General features: G+C 35.5%; 1 protein-coding gene across 1 annotated transcript in view; it reads left to right on the top strand.

The window, feature by feature from the left end:
• Positions 1-16,596, top strand: part of LOC145769267 (mucin-4-like) — a 42,098-nt gene that overhangs the window by 8,343 nt on the left and 17,159 nt on the right. The window contains exons 7-14 of the mRNA XM_082580850.1: positions 3,112-3,320; positions 5,741-5,828; positions 6,702-6,866; positions 7,366-7,509; positions 8,351-8,629; positions 11,195-11,365; positions 13,909-14,090; positions 15,400-15,559. Of these exons, the coding sequence (XP_082436976.1) occupies positions 3,112-3,320; positions 5,741-5,828; positions 6,702-6,866; positions 7,366-7,509; positions 8,351-8,629; positions 11,195-11,365; positions 13,909-14,090; positions 15,400-15,559 (1,398 nt within the window). The remainder of the gene's footprint in view (positions 1-3,111; positions 3,321-5,740; positions 5,829-6,701; positions 6,867-7,365; positions 7,510-8,350; positions 8,630-11,194; positions 11,366-13,908; positions 14,091-15,399; positions 15,560-16,596) is intronic.

The following is a 16,596-nucleotide window of genomic DNA, read 5'->3' as shown; positions in this document are numbered from 1 at the left end:
TAATATTTCTTGCAGCCATCGTATTCCAAAAAATTGTCGAAATTCAGAACTATGTTAAAACTTCAGTAAGGCTAATAAACAGATAAGCTAACTTGTTTCTGACTCTTACAACACTAAACTAACTAATGAAACTGGACTGACCGCAAAATCTCAAGCAGTTCGATCTAGAAATAGAAAAAAGCGCGACCTACTTGTCTGTTGCGAAAACGCAACGTTTGTCTTATATGGGTTAAACATTAGCGACTATTAGGGTGCATCATTTCCCCTCATTTTAGAAATTAAACTTGTGCTATTGAGAGATGGTGCCCGTTCTAGGGAAGATTGAAACAAAAAAAATATATATACGGGTCACCAGACGAAATTTGGTTTAGTAAAATTGCTATAACTTAAAAACTAAGCAAGATAACCACATGGTGTTTGGTACTTAATTTATTGTAACTACTAGAGTTAGTTCACATATGGAAATAAAATAATGTTTAAAAAAAATCTACATACTTTATAAACCAAAGGTTTAAGAAATCTACAGAAATCAAGACCAAACAACGAAATTGAAACTTTGCCATATTCTGTTTCGTAACTTTGGCATGTTACATTTGATTTTCATTAACAGAAGAGTTTTTTCAATTTTTTTTCTGTTTATCCAAAGAAATTTATTCCCCCCTCAAAACAGTCATTAACAATAGTTGTGGTTTGTGTCACGGTTTCTTTCTATCTCTTACCAGGAAAAAGACTTGGAAAGGTTCAATGACGTAGTTTAATGGGTTAAACCGAAAAGCAGTCAATTAAATGTCGAATGGTTCTACTGGTGAAATGATAATCTAACTTCTTGAAGGACTTTAACGAACGGCTTCTCAAATAACTCTAATTTCGAACACAATTTACATCAGCACCAATTCTCATCTACTTGTATTCGATTACTTCAACTCTCAATCAACAATAATCTCTGCACCAACTACCAATCCACAACTCATAACACAACTCTCATAATCAACTCATAATAATCATCATAATAATTACACCACTATTTATAGAAGGTTTCTCGGTATAATAACTTCGAGAATGTTACGTAATGTCACATCACTCATTGTTCTGTCAAGTTGCATAAAATGTAAACAAGCAGAAGCTCAAAGAAGTTTAAAGAATAACACGTGGTGTAGAAGATTCTTACATAATAGATATTTCGCAATCGGACATCTACTGAAAAACAACCTTATGACTTCATTGCAAACGACGCTCAGAAATTATGAAAAACAACAGAACATTCCAGATTTTCATTCTTACAGACGATTCTAGAAATACGTTACACAATACAGATTTCTCATTCAAAGGTTACTTCAGGTCATAACCAATAATAACACATCGCACCAGAATTCTACAACCAAAACAACACGCTCGTTGAAGATACAAAGCAAGCCATCGCGAGGCATTGCACCTTGATTGTGACAGTTTGTTATTGGGGATGTTGTGAATTAAGTTTCTCTTGTTTCCTCTATGCAATGTTGATTCATGTTTCTTTATTGCTTTTTTGTTCTATATGCTTACATTTATTGGTATTGCAGGTTCTTTTATCGCTGCAATTGTTTTCAACCGTTTTTCATCTCATCCCACCTTTAGTCGATCTTTTTTGTCCATCTTTCACATGTTTTATATGTTTTTTAAGATGTATGTTTTGTCTTCCCATCCATCATTAAGTCTTTCTGAGAAATGGCAGAAACCTGAATCCAGACTCTCCACTAAATCCTGTTTTTTATTACATTTTGCACTAACAAAAAAATTGCAAACCTTGTTATAGTTTTTGTATCATCTTGCATTATCCCACTGTTTACACTCCTTGCACTGCATTGAATTCTACATTACTACTTTACCACGTGCTTTATGCGGATCCACTTTGTACTTCTGCTCCCCTTACTATCGCTTTTAGATGGTTTTTAAAGATTTAGTTTCATACCGTTGATCTCAAATGCTTTTTTTTATATTTTCTTAAGTTATCTCTTTTAAGTTATAGCGATTTTACTAACTCAAACTTAGGGAGGTGAGAAGATGGTGGTGGAGAGGTCTGGTGACTTCTATATTTTTTGATTTAATCTGACCTTGAATGGTCACCACAGTTGTCATTGGCACAAGTTGAATTTCTAAAATTAGGGGGAAATAATGCACCCTAGTGACTATAGTTCTCTATATTGCTTTACAGTCTTCTTGCGTTTGAGGCCGCCACAAATCACGTTGTTACATCCAGGCACAGCAGCCAATAGATTGTATATACATTGAGCGTTGTTAGGTCCACATATCAGTCTTGGGTTCGATATACAAGACAATGGTAGGTAATGTGGTGTGCAGAAATCGAGACACCCATTTGTACGTGCCGCACAACTTCTGATAAAAATTGCTGAAGACCAATCCATCAGTCCGGCTACCTGGACAGACCACCAATGGAGCTCGGAGTGGAAGATGAACTCCTCAAGACTCCAAAGTTTCATCTCCGACACCAGCCACCACCCAACCGGAATGCATTTGCCAAGGAAGGCCTGGGTGCGGCTCAACCGCCTGCGTACTGGCGTCGGGCTATTCCGTTTCAACATGCACAAATGGGGGATGGCTCCATCCGCGATCTGTGAGTGTGGCATGGAGGAACAAACCGTAGACCACACCATCTGTAACTGCGCCATCTACCATGCGCCAAATGGTATGCGTGGTCTGCGCGAATTGGATGACGAATCAATTGAATGGCTGCTCGACACCTGCCCAAACATCTTGACCGAGTCGCCGCCACTGCTCAAGGGTGGTAAAAGGCAGAGCCCCTTGACCCCTGGAGTGGCGAAGAATGTTCAAACGAAGAAGATCTGAGCCACACGCACAAGATGGTGAATCAGCGAGGCCCCTTGAAACATGTTGCGGTTGAAACGGCCCACTCCAGTCCGCCGGCAATTGAGCTTCACCCATTCCTTTCGTGGTAGTTCTGCTTTACAGTACTACTACGCTACTCTGTACTACGCTAGTCTCTAAAATTTCCAAATGCAGATATGTGTAATCAATTTTTCTTGTTTTTAGGAAATGTGTTGACATCCTAGAAACTTAATTTGGCAAGATATTGTGTTAAGCTTTTACCTTTAGGTTTCTTGCGCGGAGATCCACATCTGACTACTCTCGATGGAAACGACTACACATTTAACGGTCTGGGAGAGTTTGATCTGATATTCGCCCAAGGAAAGTTTCGTTTGCAAGGTCGAACTGCCAGAGTGAAAAAAGAAGATGGCACTGAAAGTGATGCGACTGGTTTTGTGGCTTTCGCTGTACAGGACTATACTATGACTTCAGGAAAGGTAGATTATATCATTGTGTATGAAAATGCAACCTAAAAATTTGATTTCAAAAATTGTTGATTATCATTCCAGACAGCCACTATCTGGTCCAGATCTTTATCAGATTCTGTGCAGATCTGACGAGATCCCTAGAAGATCTATAGGCCAGATGAAGTAGCTGTCTGAGTTGTTATGAAAACATCAGAGATTGTTGCACCTATTTTGAGAATTCTCAATAACTATAATTTTATAATATGAATACAGTATATCAAATACATAACTACAATAAAGCATAAAAACTGGAAAATAAAATCTTATTTGGCTGAGAGCTGGGGACTCCCCAACATTATATGAAATAATAATGCGACGAAAATGACTGGGAATCGCTAAATTAAATACCAATTGTAACGCGAATTTACGCTAGTTAGCCTACGGTAAGCTAAGACCAGAGGTGGGCACCCGCTACATTTAAAGTAGCTCGCTACACGCTACCGCTGATTGGACCAAATAGAGCGCGTTACCGCTACCCGCTACCAATTTACAAAAATAGCGCGCTACCGCTATTTGGACCAAAGTAGAGAGTGCTACCGCTTCTTCTTCCGCTACTTTTGTCTAAAATGACACTAGGAAACACTCTTCAAGTCTTTAGTGACGCAAAAATGACCTTGAAACGAATGTTATGATTCGCTTACACCGTCATTTTAACGTTGTTATAGAAAAATATTCTAAAGGAATTTTATTGTTACTCATCTTTCAAAAACAGGAGCATTTCAAAATGACGGTCATTAATTCCTGCCCGCTTTAGCTTAAGCACAGTCATTTTTTCCAACATAGAAAAGTCTCTCCACTGCAGCACTGGAAGGAATAGAGGTGTTGTATTTAATAAACAGATGTCTTAACTTGGTACTCGAAAAACTCAAGGACTTGCTCCTGTCCGAAAAAAGGCATCCGCAATTGCTGTTTCCTTCTGCACCGACGTTTCACGGGATGGCGCCCACACACCAAATAGTTTATCCTCGGAGTCGTGACTGGTGTTGGTGTCACTCTTCTCGGTATCAACCTGGCTCGATGTCTCTCGCAACAGTCGAATTGCATCTGTCTTGACTTTGTCTCGTAGTGCATCAGCATCATCCGTGGTAACGTAGTGCAGAAATTGTAGCCACGATGTCTTGAAGGAGGGATGAAGACATGATGCCATAACGCATTTCATGTCGTCGAAGCGCTTGTTGAATCTTCCAGTGAATGGCTTGCATTTCTTTTACAAGGACATCATGCGTATAACGCCCTTTCAGCCGACGACAAGTCAATACCGCCTTCTTCCTTTGGAGAGTGCCTCCATCTATCCAATACACAGTCATGCCCAAGTAGGACCTAAAAAATGGGCAAACAAGTTTACTTCACTTTAAACCACTCTAGTCACTCCAAGGCGGGCAGAACTGGTCCTTTTTACATTGATTCAACTCCTGCACATGTTCAATCAATGCAAAAAGGACCTGTTTTACTGGCTGGCCTGTAGCCACAAAACCAGTGACATGCACGGCCACAAGGGTGTGGCTTGTGCGGGGTTTCACTCTAAGAATTTGTCCCTACAAAATAATTAATATCATATATAATGTTATCGCTTCATCGGCATCACACAAAATTATCCTGTAATGATTTGTTTTAACAAAAAACATCGTGTGAGAAAATTTTATCAGCAACAAATATCTTAGCTCACCTAATGTCAACAGTTTTACTTTAACCAATATGATAAAACCTTATTTTTGGACATCTTAGCATAGGTGATGACTGGTGAGGCAATGCTCAATGTTTACTGCATGCAGTCTATATTCTATAAACCATAATACAACGTTACTTCAGCTATTATTAAAATGAACATTAATGATTTCATACCTTGATCGCAGGATCACAGCTCCACACCAGTAAACGAGATTCCAAAAAAACGAAACTTTACAACCAAACCGATTATATAGGCTATATAATATAGCTGCTTGGCCACGGCAGTAGTGCAAAAAAACGAGTATTCTTTCACTTTAGATTAAAAAATTAAAAAGTAGAGGGTACCGAGAGTGTGATTGAAAAAAAGTAGCGCCTTTCCCGCTACCGCTACTCCAAATAAAAAGTAGCCGCCGCTACCGCTAATTTTACCAAAAAAGTAGAGCTCTACTGCCCACCTCTGGCTAAGACATAGCCTGATACTATCAATAAATAATGCAGTCTTACCTTTGCCATAGGTTTATACTTCAACCTATCATGTAATAAAATAATTATTTCCCTCCTGCATAGGTCAACTGGAGCGCAACATCTTTCAGTGGATTATGCAAATTAAAAAGATATTTATTATTATTTTCTATATTGGTAAATAAAAAAACATACATGGTAACCACCTTTCTGTACTAAGTACTACTAAATATTTTAGTCGTGTTTTCTTTTATTTCAAGGTCATATTCAAACTCAATGAAAGTGACCCAACAGGAAAAGGGGTACTTGTAACCATCGATGGCAACCCACAAGCAGCCATGACAGATCGTAAGATTAATTGCTTTTCTGGAAATTCTACCTGTAATGTCATTTAGCAGCAACGTTGATGAAGTGATTTGATGTTGTATTATTGACTTACCGTTACTACGAGTGAGTGTGCCATGACATTGAAAACAACTTTTCCTTTCTTACCAAGTAATGTGGCATAGTCCACCGTTAAGAAGAAGCATTGACTGGGGAGTAAAATGCAGTTTTGAGTACAAGCCGAAATCAATTTAGAGGTCCAGAAATTTGCTAGAAGGCTTCAAAACGATGAGAGCACTGCGTATTGGCGAGTTTCTCGTTCGAACAGGTTCTAAATTATCCGGACAATTCCAACAACGGCCCTGACTACCAATAAGCATTTCAAAACCGATACTTTCCCACTACAATTGCATGACCGTATTTTCACAAAAATATTGCCAGCCAAGCTAATACAGTATATTAAAGCAGATATGACATGCATCCTCTTCATGAACAAACTACTGTTTATCTCGGCACATGTTAGCACATGTAAAATTTAGTAACTCAAAAAAACGGAAACCTTAGTAAAAAAATTGCTGCAAAGTCATTTTTGTTGTGGAATTATAATAAATTTCTATGATTTTTTAAAAAATCGCTTTAAAGAATGACCACACTGACTGAATTAAACTTTTTTTGTCATTTTACATACTGTGGATTGCAAAACAGTATTTCTGTTTTAATGGAAAACTACGACACAAAATTTAGAGCATCAACTTGAAGTTTTTAAAAAGATTTTGCTCTTCAATGGCGAAAAGTTATTGCTATTTGAAAATATTATTACAGAGTACGTATCATATCTAACTTGACTATTCTATATAATTGGGCAGAATGCTGATACGTGTATATTGTATGTTTCAGAGGATCCGGCTATAAATGGTATCAAGGTAACCAAAGCAGGCGAAAGTTACAGAGCAACATTTCCCAGTGAACAGGCAGTATCGGTGTCAGCCAGTAACGCTATACTGACGGTGCAATTTACAGGAAGTGCCGATGTTCTTCAAAACTTTACCAAAGGGTTGTTAGGTCGGTAATACTTTGTGTATTTGGATACTGTTTAACAAAACATCACCTAGTGTTTGCCGATAAACTCTATCAGTCTATTTGCACCTTTAAAAGCTCTTTTAAAATTTAGTTGTCTTGATTTTTTTCCGCAAATATGCTTAGTTTAAATACTAAATTTTGGGTGTTCATCAGGATAATTATCGTTTCTAGCATTAGTTGCAACGTTCATCTAATGATTCAACTCATGATTTATCACTCAGCAACTCACAAATTCGTAAATTTTATTTTTGTATCTTATTCCTTCTGAAGATGCGGATTATTATGATGGGCGATACGTCCATGTAGCAATAAATCAACTTGCTTTGCTTCTCCTTTTTACTCCCATCAGATGAACGTTGCAACTACTGCTAAAAACTATGCTTATTTTGTAAATATCTTAGACACAAATGAAACGATCGGTTATATTATCAATGTTAATCATATCATTTACTATTGTACAGCATCCTTTAAATAATTGCAGGGCACTGGACTGGCAATAAGGAAGATGATTTTGAACTTCGAAATGGAACTGTTTTGGATTATCAAAGCCTTTTGGTTACTGAGAACGTGGATATTCTAAGTGGAGCCTTCTACGAAAGAAAACTGTATCCTTTTGGATTTTCATGTGAGTTATTGTACACTACTATATAGGTTGTCCATCATGCGCTAGAACACAATGGCAAAAGAAAGTTGCGAAGATGCAGAAAAACGCTATGTATATATTTTACAGCATCAAGAAAATCGAGTCGAAGTGATTAAGTTATCCATATCAATCTAAGTACAATAGCAAACACTAAGTAACAATCTAACAAATCATTGGCAATTTAATATAGAGGTCTTAGTTAAATATCATCGAACAAAGAAGCAACCATATTCTTCTTAATTGCTATCAATAATTTACCAACATGTTCGTTTAACACGGCGATTAGCAATTTTAACAGTTTATATTTTAGAACAGTTAACCTTATGTTTGTCCATGTATTATGTAACATCTAACTTTGAATGTACCAACAACGGATATTTTAAGCAACTGATTAGGCTAGCTGTTTAAACTCTAATTGTTTGATCAAAAATCAGTCTGGAAAAAATTTATCTTTGAATCAGTAGCCGACTATTCTAATTAAAGACTTACACTTAATGTGTAAGCAAAAAAACATTAATCCGCGGAATAAGCTGCATAATATTTGGATTGGCATCTTCGATCAATGATCAAATGTTGCTGTATTTAACCCTAGGAATTTTCTTCATTTTAAGTTGTGTACCTTCTTGCCTACGGGTAGTCTATTGTCACAGGTTCAAACTTGGGCATTGTATTAACTTTTGCGTTTTCATTGATATCTGTGTTCTTGGCTTTTATAGCAATGTTTATCATTTCTGTGTATTCTGTAATGACAATGGAATACAAAAGTTGGCTAAAAACTGTTTTTACAAAACTTGACAAATGGAAAACTTTTTGTTGTAAACAGGGCAAGTGACCGAACAAGACAGCCTTTTCATGTACACAACAGGAAGTGACACATACGCCTCGTACAATCCATCAAACCCACCAGAACCGCCGTTTTTAGAGGAGCTGGTGGCAAATCAACGTGGCACTCAGCTTTTCGATGATACTGTAACCGGATGCACAAGCGAGGGAACACTGTCTACACCTTGTTTGTACGACACTTTATCCACTAACCGAACAGAACTTGGACAAGACACACAACAAAGCGGCATTGCAGCACGATCATCAACTGTACTTAATAGTAAGTTCTTGTGACAAACTCTATAAAGCAAAGTATAAAGTCTGTCCTGAAAGCTCTATAAATACAAACACTGGAAGCAATGCAAAGTAATTTATTTTCAAGAAGAATAATTTACATTTTACGAGTTTATAGTTCGTTTTACGATAAAATGGCAAATATATTTGAATTTACTAACGCGAAAATAAATTTTCTGAATGGTTTGTTGCCAACCATGCATTGTTGCATTGAAGAAACTTATCCCTTTTCTAAATATCTAAAGTAACATAATTATATAAAGGTGTAATATATGATACATGAAAATAGTGACATTGATAATAAAGAAAATGTATTGAACCATCATAAGTATCATGAGTATGAATCGAATTTTAGGAAGTCAATCCTCTTCACGATGACTTAAATCTTGCTTGATAAAGTCGTTGTCCAAGTTGTAGCTTTTGTAGCTTTTAAATATATACAGTACCAATCTATCGAACAGAGTTGTGACAATGAATATCAAACTTTCCAAGCAAAAAAAACTTGGCAGAGATACCTTAAAAAATATGCATAAGGCATAGCCTACATGAAACAGTAAGAAAGCCAATTTTCATATTCATGCTCTCAAGTACTGTATGTCTAGTGAGTGTGTAAACAAAGGAATCAGTGTAGGTCGGAAGAAAATTGAACAGATGACCTTTTCACCATCGATCAACCTCTCTCATCCTGTCAGACAACGAAATAATAATTCACCAAGCAAAAATCAGTTCAGGTCATGAGTTATCAAGATGCATGTATGTTCAAATAAGCTTCGCTTCGCAATAAGCTTACAGTATGCAGTAGCCTTACTTACTGCAGGATATAATGACAATATTTTGTAGTCAAACGCCCCTTCAACATTTTTGTTTAGTTCTTAAAAAAATGCAAACAAAATTCTTTTTCCAAAACAAAACTTCGTTATTAAACTTTTCATCAAATATTTTTATGATTTCACTGACGATCCGATTAGGATGCATTGCATAGTGTGATATAATATTTGAAACAAAGTAGACAGTATCACACTAAATCAGAAGAATCAATTTATTTATAGAACTTTTGCCACACAAGTGTGACTTTTTAGTTTAGTCTTATTCAAATAAAATGAAACAATTTAACACTTACAAGTAGCCTATGTCTAATTCAAATTGAATAAGACTATACTAAAGAAGCCACATTTGTATAGCGAAAGTTGTATAAATAAAGTGATTTATCTGATTTAGTAAATTTTTTTTTTACTAGGAAGACATAACTAATAAAACACTTCATCATAACTGGAGGACACTGGTGTAACGGTGCTAGAGTTACTGCGGTCCAGTAGTTACGGTAATTTTCAGACTACGTGTAGCCTACACAGTCTAGAAGGAACTGTCAGACCAGAAGTGGCCAAACAAAGGTTACCAGATTTGATGGTCGCAGCAGCTTCAATAAAAATAAGAAGAAAGTTAAAACAAAACCTTGTGACAAGATCATTGTTGTGTTTGAACAAAAAAATATGTTTGAATCAAGGCGTTAGTTAGAAAGTTTGAATTTAGTTAATAAACGTAGCCTGACCATATTTTTATGTAATTTCGTAGGCTAATGCCTTTTTGCCACTGGCAGCATGCAAATTGCAAATTATCAACTAGTTTTTAGTATTTGTGTTGAAATTCATGAGACATCCTGGAAACCATGCAGCAAGTGAATTGCCTTTTCAAATTTAAATTTTATGAAAAGTAAAATTAAAGGTCTGGGATAAATCGAATCAATTTTACCTAACATCATATGCGAAGTCAAGGTGCTTATCGACAAAGTGTGAAAGCATAGCTCATTTGGATTTTTAAAAAATTCTTTGAAAAAATATGTACCCAAAATCTTTAAATTTTTTCCCATAGCCAATGACTTTATCAGTCATAATTTTTGTAGTTTACTTTGAAGTCTAGTTATAAAATATCCAAAAAAAGTTTCAATTGCATAATATTTTACCCATTTTTAAGTTTTCTCAAACCAATTTCGAAACAGCATGCCTCCTTGCAATAGCAGCAGCTTCTGGACTGCTACAGCATAGTTGCAAGGGCTGCCAGGCGCGTTGGCAAAGGATACAAAAACAAAAATGTTGGAAAAAAGTTAAATTAACTTGTTGCTCTCAAACTAAAGCATAATTTTTCATTTAAATCATTCAATGCTTAAAATTGTCATTTTGACTTTTTAAAGGATTATGAATATAATTGTTTATCAAAATAAAATGTTTGGCAACCCTGGTCACTTCTGGACTGCATTAATTTCTGGACCGCTACACGGGGACAGCCACCGCACAATAAAAGTGACAGCACTGCAAAGATACAATGACTACAAAATGTAGTCAATCGTGATATTGGGTTAAACATTTTATAAAACATGAAACAATTTTATTGAAAAAAATAAAAATAAAATAGTTGAAAAAGTAGACAGATGTGATTTTTACAAAGTGTATATTTACATTTTTTCTCTAAGTCACTGATTTGTCAAAAAATAAAAGTTTGGAAATTTGGATAAAACAAGTAAATCAAACAAATCAATATCTGTTTTTCTTCTCAGATAACAATCCACCAGAGCTGAACATCACCAACTCACTTGATTTTGTTGATGGATTCTTTCAAATTAAATTATTGGAGAACGCTCAGTTGCAACTTGAAGCCACAGACGCAGATGGAGATAATATTACTTTTGGTTTAGCAATAAATAATACCGTTCCGGTCATGATCTCAGGTGAGTTCATTCTCACCAAACATTTTGATTTTGAAGCAATCAAGAAAATGTCAATTTATTTTTGAAATTGATATAATGGCCTTGTTTACTCAACGCTCTAAACTTTTTTGAAGTTTAGTTTAAACTGTTACAGAGTTAAATTTAAAATATTGATCAGAAAAATTCTTGATTTAGCTTTGCAAGTACTCGGCCTGGTTTTGTGAAGCAGTTGTTCTATTTAGACATAAAATCTGTTGCTGCAAATGCACACCTAAATACACCCACACTTTAACGTTAAAACAAAATACCTGCAGCAAGACGAATAGCTTCTTATAAATGGGAAAAGAGTTCAAAATTCTTTCTGGCTTTAGCAGTATCGTCAATGTCACAAACTTGTGTGCTACATGTCATACCTTTTTAAGAATAATTGCTTAACGAATAACACTACTGCATATTATTCTTATCGATGTCACCCAAAAAATATAAAAGGATGCTTCGTAATTTTATGGTGCGAAACAGATTGCTAAACCTTCATGCACTAACTCTTCGTAGAAAGTGGTTTGTTGTTTTCCATACGGTTCGATAATAATCGCTTTTCAAACAGTATATAAATTAGAGATGTACCGATATATCGGCATCGGTATCGGTGATATCGTCCATTTTTGAGTATCGGTATCAGCAAAATTTGGCCGATACTGTGACCGACACTAAACACGTAAAAAAGGCGTTTACTGCGGATTTTTTACAGAAGCAAAGATATAGATTTTTTAAAGTAGTGACTAACATCACATTGATGTAGAAAAATAACAACCTGTTTAAATTTTTGATACCTCACACTCCCATGACTTCTTGCGCGCACCTTTTGGCATTCGTTGCTTGCAGTGATTCTTTCACTCAAACAAAACGTTTTGTTTCAGCAGTTTTGCGTTGTTCCATTCTTAAATTGTGAAGGAGACACAATTTCTCCAATATTTATCATTTGTGTTTCTTTTTTACTTTCAGCAGAGTATAAAACTTGTAAAAGTTTTTCATCCATACGACGTCATGAATGAAATCATATCTTAAATCGGCGTAATGACGTGACATCATCTAAACATTTTATCAAATTATGAATTAACAAATGCGATCGTCACAAGTGGTTTGGTTGTGGTAAACAAATACGTTTTGACTTCGAACTTCATTGGAACAAATATATCTATTAATCGATATGTAATATATGTAGTCAAATCCCACATCAAGAATAAGTCCATATTTTTTAAGGTTTACGTCAGCTCCAGAGATCAGTAGGCACAACAAGACCTTTTACTGATTGGTTCAGTGAGGATTCGTGGTCTTGTTGCTCTCATTTTTAGTGAATAGACTCGTTTTTAATTCATTCTTATAAGACACTACGTAATGAAGAAATATGTGATAAGGTTGGAAGGCATTACATCATGTATTTTCAATACAAAATAAAGTTCAAAATTTATGCTTTTCTTCATAGTCGTCATCTACCTTCAAAGCGGCATTGCAAAGAACAATTTTCGATAAGTGAGGGCATCAAGAATAAGTCGATATGATTTTTAAGGTTTACGTCAGCTCCGGAGATCAGTAAAAGATAAGGTTGTCATCTTAGGTGCAACAAGACCATTTATTGATTGGTTTAGTGAGGATTCGTAGTCCCATTGCTTTCATTTTGAACCTACTTACTCTGTCATGCCTACTTACTCTTCCATGACATTGTTTAAGCTTGATGAGTTTATTACAACGAAAGGTGGAAATTAAATCACAAACTGATAGAACCAGCTTACTAAAACCAACCAAGTTATATAGTTTTTTTTAAACGTTGAGCAACGTAAAAACGATGCAAAGTTATACATTTTTGCTACCTGGATAGTCTTGGTCTGGTAAAAGTTTTTTAACCAAACGACAAAACCCTTAGGTCGCACATTACTTGTCGAAAATTTTTGTACGACTACACAAATAACTTGGTTTACATCTTATTATCAATTCTGATACCTTATTTGGAGAGTTTGCGCAAACCCTTAATTAGTTTTTCAGAAACCCCAATTATGATGTGATATTTTCCCTCATACCCCAGTCCTCAATCACAGTGGCCTTTCATTACTAAAACCTACTGTTATGACACAACAAAGAGGTTGAGATTGGTTTCTTGAGTCTTTAATAAATTGTGCCAATTCAAAGCTTTTTTTTTAATAGTTTTATGCAAATAAGCCCACATTGCCATTTCATATAATTCCTTGCAAATACCAAAATTGCTTCTTTTTTAACACTAAAGTATTGCCCAAAATATCGGTATCGGCCAAAATATTGGTATCGGTACATTTCTAATATAAATCATGATGTCAATATCACTATTTTTAAGAACTAACTATGCTTCCTAACTATCATTACCTGAAAAAGATATTTCTAAGTCTTTAAAAACACTTTGCGTTGACTTATCTTGTTTTGGATGTGTCATTTAATGTATACTAAAAATATAGTGTGAATATAAACACGATAAAGTTATATGAATGTGTCATTGATATTAAAACCTTTACGAAATATATTCTACCACATTTCAGAAACCGGTTTGGTGACGTGGATAGCAAACACAGCATTAGATACTGCAGGTGCCCAGTTAATCGTCTCAGCTTCTGATGGCATAGAAGAGTCGTTGCTAATGATTGCAGTTCTGTTCTGCCCGTGCCTGAACGACGGGGCTTGTCTTTATGATGAAACAACGACTGGCGATGATCTATTTCAGGTACCCAACTCAAAATCAATATACAGCTCGCAACAGCAAATGAAAAAATCGTAATTAACTGCATAGTGATAATTTTATAATGACAAATTTAACAAGTTTCGTTTTCCAAGTTGGTACTTGCGGGGCCGATCACGTAAAGGTAGGCTCCTTGCTTTCATTCACCGATAAAATCTACTGAATGACATGATCTACTGCATATCCTAATTAATTGCATTAACTAATCCATCCACGTACTGTAACATTATCATAGTCCACCCTGTCATAAAAGATACATGGAACAAAAGTTACAGTAAAAGCTAAAGTAATTAATATAAAAATGAACGTCTCCCTCAACCCAGCAATTGATCTGGGATCATGGGAACAACTTGCTCGTAATGAGTCACTCTGGCCGAAGAGAACAAGGGAGTTGAATTTAGCATTGAGTTTTTTGAAGAAAACAAAAAGCATGAAGCTCAGGAAAAAACAAACATTAAAAACTAAAAACTACAACAACCACGTTCCCCATTCTCCAGAAGATGTGATTATTTCCCACGCCCTTTCCATCATAGACTGGGCCTCCAAAGCCACATCCACCATCATCATCCAAAGCCAAATTCGTCTTAAAGACAAAAACAATGCTCGGACACACGCTGGAGCTGAAGACAGCCTTAACAAATATAATAATATGTAAACAATATTTTCAAATTTGGACAAAGCACATAAAGGCCACTGTAACGACACACAAAAAAGCGCAATACCACTAAACAGACAATCAGGCATTGATGAAGAAAGGGAAAACGCAAACATACACTTTACTGTCGCTTGCGTTTGCTTCTATAACATAATAATGATTTCGCAGTATTAAAAGAAAATGCTCAACCAGCTCAGTGCTAGTAGCAAGATTGAACAAATTATGTATAATAACGATTTCGTATTTTTTTCAGTACGTTTACTAATCTGAAGAAAATTAAATTTTATCTGTAAAAAGTAACCGTTGAGTGCTTTAGATTTTTGATGATAACAAACGTACTCAAAATATTCAAAAGCATTTCCGTATTCACTTTTATAGTTTATAGGTATGTCTCACTTTTGTAGCCTGGTTTATGTAGAGTACATTAGATTCTTGAAGCGAGCAAAATAAATAGTGAAAATGTTTGCTTTGGATTTTCAGTTGAATTAAAGTTATAAAAAAGTTTAACAATTACTGTACAGTGTACAGTAGATGGTAACAAGTTTATGTTTGCATTTAAAGGAGAAGCTAGATAAAATTTAAGTTTTTTAGCTGTCTAAGCAAAACCATTGTTCACGCGATCACAACCAATATTTTCAGATTGTTTCTTGCAATTGTACGGAAGCGTGGTTTGGTGACGTATGCGATTTGGACAGAGATGGCTGTGACTCGGATCCTTGCTATCCTAACGTCACTTGTACAGATGTAACTGCTCCAGGTGTTGGTGAGACCTGTGGACAATGCCCAGCAGGCACATCAGGTACGTTGATATCTTATTCCAAAAAATCGTAACCAAAAGCAAAAACTTACAAACTGGTAGTTTCCATTGGGCCATTGTTTATATCATGTAGCAAATTAAGGTAAGTTAGAAACAAAGTTATCATAAACAAGACATATACAAATTACTGTAAAAAGAAATTATCATTTCCAAAAAGCAGGTGTACATCTTCTATTCAGCTATTGAAGTTTGACTGACTGCAAACAAATTGAAAATCAGTTAGGCCGTCTAAAACAGCAGTGCTTGCAAGACCCTATATTGCAGGCACGGCAGTTTTCATAGTGAATTTCAGCTGTGACATGCAGTGCATGTTTGTATCGTGTGATCTAGACTCTAAAAAAATCGAAATTTTTATCTGTCTTCAAGCAAGTCTATTATTACATATTTTACCAAGATACAAGCATAGATTTTATACGTATCAATCTTGCAATTGTCTAACTGTTGCCAACACTTGATAATTTCATGGTAGACTTGCAGCAATGGTTCAAACCGCCGTCATCACTGTAAATGGACTAACAAAGATGTACAATTAATAGACTTACAGCTTCGGTAGAGAGTTTGTCTTGTTGAACCATAGGCATACGAAGCCGAGCAACGTTATCAAGTTTAACATATTAAAGATTATTATATTTACAAAAAACACAAAACTACGCATCATTTAAATATCGAACGTTTTCGACATCACAAGATGTCCTCTTCAGGAATACTATACATACAACTTAACTACATCTGAATAAAATACAATGGTTAACTAAATCTCTAAACAGGAAAAGACAAAAACTGCACAGTACTTCTGACTAGCTCAAACTCAACGATTAGCTCAAAACTCAACGATTAACTGACTAGCTCAAACTCAACGATTTTATTCAGATGTAGTTAAGTTGTATATATAGTATTCCTGAAGAGGAAATCTTGTGATGTCGAAAACGTTCGATATTTAATTGTTGCGTAGTTTTGTGTTTTTTGTAAATATAATAATCTTTAATAATATGTTAAACTTGATAACGTTGCTCGGCTTC

The sequence above is a fragment of the Aplidium turbinatum genome, chromosome 4, assembly GCF_918807975.1.
Source record: "Aplidium turbinatum chromosome 4, kaAplTurb1.1, whole genome shotgun sequence".
NCBI classification, from domain to species: domain Eukaryota; kingdom Metazoa; phylum Chordata; class Ascidiacea; order Aplousobranchia; family Polyclinidae; genus Aplidium; species Aplidium turbinatum.
This window is presented reverse-complemented; position numbering and strand designations above follow the sequence as displayed.